We start from the raw sequence: 11,456 nt of genomic DNA, 5'->3' as shown, positions 1-11,456 counted from the left end.
TTAATGGGCTTTCCTTTTCATTGACAGACAGCAGATACACCGTCAGCACTAGCAGCTAGCAGCCAGCCTCCCTGTTTCTCCAGGGACGGCTTCAGCCTCGGCTCAACAGTAAAAGAAGAAGAAGAAGGAAGAGGGTAGCAGAGTCGCTCAACCAAGCAACCCTCAGGTCATCTCAGTCAGCGCACAGCTACATCAGGTCTGATGAGTGTCAATCTTCTGCCTACCCCATCTACATATAAACATTGGACAATGGGTTTCCATAGGCTCCAATATCACGTTTTTGAAGATAAATGGGAGGTGGCCACCACCGCCATTTTGACCGTGTCACAGGTTCCATCAAGCCCAGACAATTCCATAAAAGGGAAGAGAGGAGGAGCTGAGGGTGGGGCTGTAAGGCTGGGATCAACTGACGACACCCGGTCGAACTAGCTACAAGCTAACCTGAAGCTAAACCAAAGCTAACACGGAGGTGGGAGCTAAGCTAACGGAGGTAACAACCTAGCTACATCTGGAGTTAACTGTGCACAACACCAGAGCTTCTGAGTCAGAGACACGCCGGGCTGACCGCTGGGGAGAACCGGGTGGAACACAGAGGTCTCCCGAAAGCTGCTGAAAGCCGGCAGCTCGCGCAGAAGACAGAAGCCGCGATCAGACAGAGATGCGCCGAGCTGCCGCTGGGGAGAACCGGGTGGAAAGCCTGCTCGCGTTTCCAGGCTCGGTGTGACGACAAGCCGGAGATGGAGCACCACTGTTGTTGAAATGAGTTGTGTTGTGTCTGTGTGGCACACAGATCTCCCCACGCCATGTTTCTCCTGGGTAAAGGTCGCACGTGCCGCCCTGCACATCATAGCAAGGCCATCCACTGTTTGTGCCAGAGCAGCAGGAAAACCCATCAGTGGCTGTGCTAACCCCCGCTGCACCGAGCCGCTTCAGTCTGAGTAGTGCTGCTGGGTTAAGGGCTGTGAACTAGTTAAACCCACTCTGACTGCATGCTTCTGGACTTTGACTAACTCCAGCCTGTAACAAAAGGTACTTTTATGGTATAATAAACCCACCTTGGTGACCATTGGAGTCCTTGAACACTTTATCCAGCTGTAAACCTGGATCAATGCAAACTGAGCGAATTCTGGTTGGCAAACGCAAATTTCGCCCTGGTAGCCCTACCACAATCATTTGCAGCATGGTGTCTAAAAAGGTCACCCAGTTTCCTGTCCACTCCAGCTTCCCACTGTCTCCTGGAAACAGATTAAGGATACAGGTTAGTATAGTACACAGGTTAGTATAGTACACAGGTTAGTATAGTACACAGGTTAGTATAGTACACAGGTTAGTATAGTACACAGGTTAGTATAGTACACAGGTTAGTATAGTACACAGGTTAGTATAGTACACAGGTTAGTATAGTACACAGGCAGGTATAGTACACAGGTTAGTATAGTACACAGGTTAGTATAGTACACAGGTTAGTATAGTACACAGGTTAGTATAGTACACAGGTTAGTATAGTACACAGGCAGGTATAGTACACAGGTTAGTATAGTACACAGGTTAGTATAGTACACAGGTTAGTATAGTACACAGGTTAGTATAGTACACAGGTTAGTATAGTACACAGGTTAGTATAGTACACAGGTTAGTATAGTACACAGGTTAGTATAGTACACAGGTTAGTATAGTACACAGGCAGGTATAGTACACAGGTTAGTATAGTACACAGGTTAGTATAGTACACAGGTTAGTATAGTACACAGGTTAGTATAGTACACAGGTTAGTATAGTACACAGGTTAGTATAGTACACAGGTTAGTATAGTACACAGGTAAGTATAGTACACAGGTTAGTATAGTACACAGGTTAGTATAGTACACAGGTTAGTATAGTACACAGGTTAGTATAGTACACAGGTTAGTATAGTACACAGGTTAGTATAGTACACAGGCAGGTATAGTACACAGGTTAGTATAGTACACAGGTTAGTATAGTACACAGGTTAGTATAGTACACAGGCAGGTATAGTACACAGGTTAGTATAGTACACAGGTTAGTATAGTACACAGGTTAGTATAGTACACAGGTTAGTATAGTACACAGGCAGGTATAGTACACAGGTTAGTATAGTACACAGGTTAGTATAGTACACAGGTTAGTATAGTACACATGTTAGTATAGTATAGTACACAGGTTAGTATAGTACACAGGTTAGTATAGTACACAGGTTAGTATAGTACACAGGTTAGTATAGTACACAGGTTAGTATAGTACACAGGTTAGTATAGTACACATGTTAGTATAGTACACAGGTTAGTATAGTACACAGGTTAGTATAGTACACAGGTTAGTATAGTACACAGGTTAGTATAGTACACAGGTTAGTATAGTACACAGGTTAGTATAGTACACAGGCAGGTATAGTACACAGGTTAGTATAGTACACAGGTTAGTATAGTACACAGGCAGGTATAGTACAGACAAAACAAACAGCATTACTACCAGCCTCCTCTTTAGCTAGCTCACAGCTACCAAGAGCAGGAGTCTGTAGTTCCCAACCTGGGGTCCACAACCCTCCAAGGGGGTCCCCATAATTTAGCCGGTGCTGAGGTTGTGGGGTCATTTTTGTAAAAGTCAGTGTGTCTATAAAGTTTGTATTTTAAAACCTTTATTATATTTAAGCGAGTGGGCGTTGGGTTGGGGTCCCGGCTTGTCCTGGACAAAGGAAATTCTGGTCCTGCCTTGTGGCGGTATTGAACTGTTGAAGCTCCGCCACAAGCCAGCTTACCCTGAAGCTCACACGGTGAACGCCCCTACACGTCTGATCGACCGGTAAATCGAGAGCTTCGCCTTCTGGCTCAGCTCCTTCTTCACCAGAACAAACCGGTACAACGCCCGCTTCACTGCAGATGCAGCACCAACCCGCCTATCGATGTCCCGCTCCAGCTGCACACATTCCCTACAGTTTTCATGGTTATTAGTGATTACTAATCAATCTATACACTTTATCAATATCCTTTTATTACACTGTCCAGCCCTATGTTGGATGTGAACGTCGGACCATGTTAGATGAGCAATAGTTTGAACATCACAGTCGTCATGGAGTAGGCATGGGTGAGAGTCATACTGTATAAAACACCACACGCTACACATCAGTCTACCTGCTCTGTCGGACTCCAGGATGCCTTGGAAAGCCTTCCCGTAGTCATAGCCACGAAGTCGCAGCTCTTTGTAGACATCGTGTGCGTCGAGTTTCAGTTCAGAGTCCCGGTTCTGGGCAGCGTGCCGACTTTTATTATCACGAAGAGAATGAAGGGCTGTGTCCTCAAGGATGCTCATCTTACCTGAAATTACACAAGGTGCACAAGACCCACGTGACTTTGGCACCAAAACAATAAAAACACTTTCAGTGTGAAGACTACCCACCACTGACAACCAAGTTTCCATTCTCTGAAACCTCAAACTTGTTGGTGGCAGGCATGAAGTGCACTTCCAACTGGATGGAACCTGCCAGGAATGAGGCAGTGAGGATAGGAAACGGGTCAGAAGGTCACTAGAAGGTGTGTAATCGTCAGACCTTCATTGTGAGCCCTTCTTACCAGACTTTGGCAGGATCGTAGCCCTGTGGATCATCACATCCTCAAAGTTAATCGGAGTTGTGTTCATCGCTGCTCCACAACTTCTCAACAAGGTACGCCATGCCAGTACGAGATACCCTGTTGCTGGGTAGAGAACGCGCCCATCGATGCAGTGGTCGATGAGATAGTTGTCTTCTGATTCTGGGTTTATCTCTGTCATTCCACAAAGGACACCAGTAATGACAAGGGCGGGATCTTTAGAACACAACCTTCACAGATAGTCTGGGTTTGGTCTCATTACCAATGGTGTAGACGCTAGAGTTGGATCCTCCTGAGCCGTGGAGAAAATGTTCTGCTTTAGGGATGTCCCAGGTTTGTGTGTGGTCCCACTGCACTAACGGGGAGATCAGAGGGCTACCAACTGGGACAGGGTAGGTTACTGCTGGGCAGAGGCAGTTACAGTCCAGGTTGATGCTGGAAGAGTGTGAGGGAAAGATTTATCATCCTGCTTTAGTAAGCGTGAATGGAGACAAACGTTTACATGAAATCAAGTCTTTACTAACCCATTCATGTAGATCTTCCCGACGTTCGAGAGGAAGAACTCCAGATTGTTGGTGTGACCTCTCTTCATCAAAGGCAGAATGGAGCATGACGGCTTCAGGCTGCGTTTAAGGATGGCCTGAACATGGAGACAGAACGCCACTCAGAGCTACCGCTTTGCTGCTTCTGGTGGCCCCATGCCTTAGGAACCCTACACTCTGTTTCCAAAGACCAGGCCATCAGCTCAGGAGCTCAACAAGAACAAATCTAAACATCTGTCTTGGTGTCCGTCATAGTCAACTTCTTTTGAAGGATAAAGGCTTTTCTTATCATGTCTTTCTTCTCAGACTAGTTGGTGCTAGCGTGTAAGCTGGCCTGTATCTGACAGCGTCTTCCAGGGCTCTAGACCTGGGGGGTTCATTCATCCACCCAAGCACACACTGACTCACTGCAAGTGATAAGCTACCAAGTACCTGTAGCAGGGCATGAGGCGCTATCTCCACCACCACAGCATTGTCAGGCACCAGACTGAGGGCTTCTTGGAACAGAACTGGGCTCAGCAGGTTGTTGACATGGTACTCAGCTGAGCTGCAGACAGCCAGAGGAGAGGTCCACTCAGACTGAGGGATGCTCGTGCTCACCCAGCGAGATGAGCGCTGCCGGGGTTCCCTGATCACCTGAATGTGAGATGATGGAGGACCACTAGTTTTACCACCAACAATGACCTACACAGTTTATGTATCATCAGTCAGAAACTAGAAAACTAAATGTCAACAACTCAATAACAAAGGGAACAGATGAAACGTGTTGAGCATGTCTTCCAAAGCAGCTTCAGCGTAGCACGTACCTTCTTCAGAGCAGCCAGAAGGGTTGGAGCAATGGAGGCCATGTAGTAGGAGTGAAACGCAACGCCGGCGCTACGCACCGCCTTCGCAAACACTCCTTGGCTTTTCAGCTCTGATACAAAGGCCCTGACAGCCTCCTGGAGACACACACACACACACACACACACACACACACACACACACACACACACACACACACACACACACACGTTAGAAGATCCCACCTTTCTAAGAGTTTCGGTGTCTGTGTGAACCAAATCATGTCAGCAGGGTTCCAGCTGCACACAGTCCGTGGGAGCCCCGTTGGACAGGCGTAGGGCGTGGAGCTTCCTGACCGATCACCTCCATCAGGGCCGGATCATGATAGCAGGGGCCCTTGGGCACGAAAGGCCCCCCAGCAGACAACACACTGCTCGCTTGGCACGCTGCCAGTTTAATTTAATTAAAGAGGCAGTGTGTGTGTGTGTGTGTGTGTGTGTGTGTGTGCTGCTGTACAGTCACTGAGATAAGCCACATAAAAAAACACACCCTAACCTCTAGACGGCGCTGCAGCGGACAGCTCGAGGGTAATTGCTTTCAGGTACACAACCTAGGGATTAGTTGGGGTTAGGGTTTGATTCTCATGCCACACAACATGTCTGGTTTGGTTCAAATGCAAAAAAGTGTTTGGAGTTGGGTAAAGCCCTCCCTCAGTAGAGATAAATGCACTGGGGGCGAATGGGGACCCATCCAAGATGGCAGCCCACTGCTACGCCAGCTCCAGTGGGCAGCTCAGTTCACGGGGCGTCCATATATGTTGTCTGTGGGTCTAGCCACGCTCTTATTGGCCTAATGGACGTGGAGGCTGAAGAATCCAAAACTCCCCCAGATTAAACACTGACGGAGGCTGAAAGTCTCTCTCCCCAGTCCAGGTTGGGCCGTGACGCGCTCGGTTAGCGTGTGACCTGGGCAAGTCCATGGAACCTTCATGGACTCGGAGCGTTCTCCACACCTCTGATCTGTGGGGACTGAACATCACTAGATACTGCATGCTCTCTTGGCTGCTAGAGGGTCCCCCCACACCTGTTGTGGATTGAGTCTGTGCCTGTGTCACTCCCTTTACCTCTTCCTGTCCATCATTCTCCTGCCTTTCCCACCTGCTCCCCCCACCTCACACCTTTAGTTTCACCATGGCCGACCACTTTTTGTGATCTACCTCATTGATATTCTGTATGTGTAAGGTCACTAAATCCAAAGCAGACGAGAACACCAAGTCATTCCTTCTTACCTACTAGAGTATTGCATTTGTTTTAGTCCATTCTACCAGTTTCTGCTGCTTGAGTTTTAGTCTCCTTACACCTTTACCGTAATCAGTCTTTTCACATACGTAGTCATTCCTGGCTGGCGCAATGCGCGCTCATCACGAGCTCGCTCCCGCAGCGCTCTGGTTTTGGTTTAATGTGAGCCACAGATCTAAGTTGTGTTTATTAATGAAAACTGTAGAATCGAGTCGCACTAATGAGCTGCATGAGCCCGCTCTGGTGTCACAATGAGAGGTTCAGTCATGACCCTCTGTAGATCACCTGCTGCTGATGAGAGGAGTTCTCCTGTCAGGAACCGGTGAGCTGCTGCCAACCCTAACCCAACCAGCTGCTGTTCCAAGAAACACGCTCTAGCCAGACTGTAGTGGCCTGTTATTTATAGTTTTATAATTAATATTAAGTGAATGCACTAAACCCACAGCTGATGGAAAAATCTGATTAAATAAGCCAGAATATTTTCTCCCACCGCTCAGCTCTGTTAGAAATAAGCAGACGTCTGCTTCAGCTGGACAACATCCAGTAGAAACATGTTCACAGATAACTGATCTTTGATGAAGAAACAACATTAATCATTTTAACATTTCTAAGGTCTGGATGTGTGAGCATGACTGAATGTTCTGACTGGTGTAAATAATACAGGATATTATTAACAACAGGTCTGGATGTGGTTTGGTCTGAGGTCTAAAACTCTGCCCTGGGCCTGAAGCCCTGCAGATACATTTCTATAAACAACAACAACAACAAATAAACAACAGCAGCTGGATTCGACTTTGCTGCTTAAGTTGAGTCACGTAGTTTAACAGTTCTGCACACTCACACGTTCACCAGCAGCTCTGCCAGCTGATTGGTTCTTTAGTAACTAGTGACATCATACAGTTGCAACGGGCAGTTTTTAGGTACAGTTTGACCCTTCTGGTCAAAATGGAGACACGAGACTGCATGTGTTCCCTTTAATCTGCCGTCCTTCATCCCATCAGCTGGAGATCGGAGCCTCTCTGCAGCTCTGAACACACGATAACGTACTGTCAACAATGACGTTCCCTCCTCAAGGTCCATCCTTATCGTCCTACAGGACTCTTCATGCCTCTGAATAAGGAACACTCGCAGCTCGGATCAGTTGCTAAATCAAAGAATGATTTCTTAAATTAAATATGAACTTTAAAAACGTATTAGTTAAATAATCATTAAATAAACATTTGTTTATTGCTACTTATAATAATTATAGTATAATGAAATGCTTTCATTAATCTGTGCTCAGTGATTGAAGTCTGAAATGAGTGTTATGTTACGATTACATTGAAAGGTTTATATATGTTCCAGCATGTCGATATGACGAGGTCATCACCATCCACACTCACACAAGGACAAAGTTGAGTCAAACGCGTGACACACAGATAGTCCGTTACCCCAGATCAGAGCATCCGGTATCAAGGAAGGTGTGTTTCTGAGGTTGTCTTGGTAATATTCCTTAACATGTCAACCTCTGGTTGGCTACACAAATCATAACATGAGAACATTAAAACTGGATCACTCTGGTGATTCAGCAGTTCTGAAGCAAAGACCTCTTTAACCATCAAAGCTTTTGACACGTCGTCAAAATCTTTTTGCACCTGCGACGCTGATACCGCAACGGTTCCTGTAGAACAAGCTGATAGTGTTACGACTCCTTAAGAGTCCCCGACGTGCGGTTCCATCCATCTGTCGTGACCCGAGACATCTCTGGACTGAAGAGTCGATGCTACAGTATTCTACAGCCCTCCGGTGCCAGAGGTCATCCGACCTCACTGACCTTCGGATCCACGAAGAGGGTCTCCGAGAGCGGGTGAAGTAGACACACAGATAGCGTCTGATGTGCTTTTGATAACAATCAACTTCTTAGCTTAACACAAACCAATTCTTTTACACCCAGAACTCAGCTCTCCTAGACACGGAAGTTCTGATAACCATATTCACACATAGGCACCACACACTACACCTAGTCCATCTAGATCCATCCATCACAGTAATATTAGTTAACCTGTCATGTTTTAATTGTTTGTGAAATCAATTCTTACTTTTATAAACCCGACTCTTTCCTGAATCAAAACAAAATGTGTACAATCTCTGAATAAACAAAGAATCCTAGAATCTTCTGATTAAACACAGTAAAGACCAAGCAGGGTGATATTCTATATTATATAGAGTATCACAGCTTATTCCATACTTTATAAGAGCTTGTTACGCCGCTGTATATATTTGCATATATAGGATAACTTACCAGGATAGGTTTTATCAAATCCAAACGTCTTATTTCTGGGTTCAACTAGGTAACTTGTATTTAATAAAAATTACATCTCAATGGTGCCAATAGTAATATTTGATATTAATGTGCCTATAGTTACCTGAGACTTTAAAACAATGACTATACCACCTCTGGATTCAGACACAAACCAAGTTTTTCTGTGGGGTACCCCAAGGCTCTGTCTTGGGTCCAGTCTTGTTCCTATTATATATCCCCTCTTGGATAATTGACTATTTTTATGATGTTTCCTATCACCTATATGTAGATGACAGTCAGCTGTACTGCTTCTTTAAAGAGTGCCTGCTGAGTACTCCTGCACAATACGTTATTCTAATGGAAACCACCTACTGACAAGAAAGTGAAATAATTATTTTTAGATCGGTTTGATCATCCAGGTTGTGGAATCCAGAAAACAGAAATAAGGGAAGACCAACCTCAGGGCCTGAGATGGTGACTGAGTCTTCAGCATTGTGACAGGCTGGAACGACTCCTTGTGGACACTGAAGTTTGCACTCCTCCCAGGTCAGACCTAGAAAATACCAAAACAAAACATCTGTAAATAAAATCAGATTCCATGGTTGTTCTGAATGTTTTCTCTTAAATGTTCAAGTCTCGTGGAAAACAAACTACGAATGTTTGATGAAAAATAGATTTCATCACAAAGCAGAAATCCGGAGATTTCTGTTACCCCCAAATTCCACTATCTCCGCTCCGCTCCGGTCCGCCCCCGCCCTCCGCAGCCGCTCGCTTCCGAACTCAATTTTTACCGGTACCCGCTCTACAACGGCTCCGCTCCGGTGCGGAGACCTGAGGTGGGCAAACAAGCATGCGCGGGATTTTCGAGATCTTGCGATACAGTCCGAGCAATAAACGCGGAAGTTAGATCCAAACACCCGTTGTGTGGGAGAAGCATCGGCATGAACTGTTTAATCTGCCCATCATTTGTGTTGAGAGATCAGCAGTGTTTGAATCAACAAAGTGTGACTACTTTGATAGTGGAAACTGTATTTATGGCTTACTTTTGTGCATTTAAAGTTCAGCCGCCATTGATAGTTGTTAAAAGTTGTTAAACCTGTGCATATGAAACAAAAAACGCCTTTTGTTATCGATTTATTGTGAAAAACGGAAGTTGTGCTCGCTCCTTTTCCTGTTGGGCGGTGGTAATTTCTGTCTATTTACTGCAGAGGTGCTCCGGCGTTCGGCAAAAATAGGATCGATTCTATTTTTGCCAGACGCCGGAACAGAGGGCGGCGCACGGCGCCGCACTGCCGGAGCTCGGCCGCAGTAGTGGAATTGCTCTGATTGACTACAAAGGGACCCATTTTGCTCCGGCGTTCGTGTCGGAGCGGAGCGCAGCGGAGCGGAGGTAGTGGAATTTGGGGGTTAGACAGACCTTTAGATGAGAAATAATATATCGCACCTTAAGCCACTCTCCCCACTTCCATGATTACGGCTGGAAACAATGCCTCTCATTTGTGAACGCGCCTCCACCCAGCCAACAGAGATGAAACACATTGTGTTACCATTTCCAGCTTATGTTGGGAATGGAAAAAACCAACAAGACTGGCTATGGATAGCAACTCAAGAATGGAACCATGACCAGCCACCTCCCTGTACATGGATGACATAAAGCTGTATACCAAGAGCGAGCGGGACATCAACTTACTGGTCCACACCACCAGGATCTACAGCACTGATATCACAGTGTCATTCAGACTTGAGAAGTGTGGTCGGATGGTGACAAAAAAAGGGAAGGTAGTCCACACAGAAGGGGTCTCACTCCCAGAAGGAACAATAGCAGACATTGAGGACAGCAACAAGTACCTTGGTATCCCTCAAGAAATGGCAATCTCAATGAAACCATAAGAAAAGGAGCCAATGCCAAATGCCTACAACGAGTAAGGCAAGTCCTAAAAAGTCAGCTCAGTGGCAAGAACAAGATCTGGGTAACAAACAGCTACGCCCTGCCAGTAATCAGGTATCCTGCAGGAATAATATGCTGGCCAATACAGACCGCAGATGTTAAGACACAGAAGGTCCTAACCATGCATGGAGGGTTCCATCCCAAGTCCAGCACCCTGAGACTGTACACTAGCCGTAAGGAAGGAGGCCAAGGACTAGTGAGTGAGAGCCACTGTCCAGGATGAAACATCTAAGATCCATAAGTACCTCAAGGACAAGACCCAAACAGATGATGTGCTCAGTGAAAGTCTCAGACAACGGCGAACAGAGGAGGAAACACTGGATATACCATCGTGGGAGGACAACCCCTATATGGGATGTACCACCGACAGATAACTGAAGTGGCGGATATGAAGAACTCCTACCAATGGCTAGAAAGAGCTGGTCTGAAGGAGAGCACAGAGACTCATCATGGCTGAACAGGAACAGGCCCTGAACACCAGAGCAACAGAGACCAAGATCTACCACACCAAGCAGAGAGGCCCCTGGGAAGAATACGAATAATCCTACATTTCTTTCCAGTACAGTTGCCAAACTTACACAGAATCATAGCTCTGAACATCTATTCCCTTAGCCCTCGGCAGAAACGACTTTATGGTATTTTTCACGAGTAAAATTAATTCTATTAGAAACAAAATCATTAGCATCCTCCCTAATGCGATTTCTTCTTCCTCAGTAAGTGAGGCAATTTAGATTCACTAGCATAAATACAGTAAAGTTTATCTCTAACCATGTAGAATATTTACTAAGAAATCACAATGTAACCATAGAAACACTAGCGCGCGCGCGTGTGTGTGTGTGTGTGTGTGTGTGTGTGTGTGTGTGTGTGTGTGTGTGTGTGTGTGTGTGTGTGTGTGTGTGTGTGTGTGTGTGTGTGTGTGTGTGTGCTCTGTCTTCTTGATCCCCAGTGTGTCGTGGAGGATGGCTGCTTCTACTGAGCCAGGATTCTCTGGAGGTTTCT

The 11,456-nt window shown here is 46.0% G+C and overlaps 1 protein-coding gene across 1 annotated transcript in view; it reads right to left on the bottom strand.

The window, feature by feature from the left end:
- Positions 1–11,456, bottom strand: part of fasn (fatty acid synthase) — a 91,790-nt gene that overhangs the window by 42,326 nt on the left and 38,008 nt on the right. The window contains exons 12-20 of the mRNA XM_015976513.3: positions 8,968–9,062; positions 4,954–5,088; positions 4,580–4,783; positions 4,130–4,245; positions 3,868–4,040; positions 3,588–3,779; positions 3,415–3,495; positions 3,150–3,332; positions 1,056–1,235 (exon numbers count right to left, since the gene is read on the bottom strand). Coding sequence (XP_015831999.3) covers positions 1,056–1,235; positions 3,150–3,332; positions 3,415–3,495; positions 3,588–3,779; positions 3,868–4,040; positions 4,130–4,245; positions 4,580–4,783; positions 4,954–5,088; positions 8,968–9,062 — 1,359 coding nt within the window. The remainder of the gene's footprint in view (positions 1–1,055; positions 1,236–3,149; positions 3,333–3,414; positions 3,496–3,587; positions 3,780–3,867; positions 4,041–4,129; positions 4,246–4,579; positions 4,784–4,953; positions 5,089–8,967; positions 9,063–11,456) is intronic.

Source organism: Nothobranchius furzeri, chromosome 16 (assembly GCF_043380555.1).
Source record: "Nothobranchius furzeri strain GRZ-AD chromosome 16, NfurGRZ-RIMD1, whole genome shotgun sequence".
NCBI classification, from domain to species: domain Eukaryota; kingdom Metazoa; phylum Chordata; class Actinopteri; order Cyprinodontiformes; family Nothobranchiidae; genus Nothobranchius; species Nothobranchius furzeri.
This window is presented reverse-complemented; position numbering and strand designations above follow the sequence as displayed.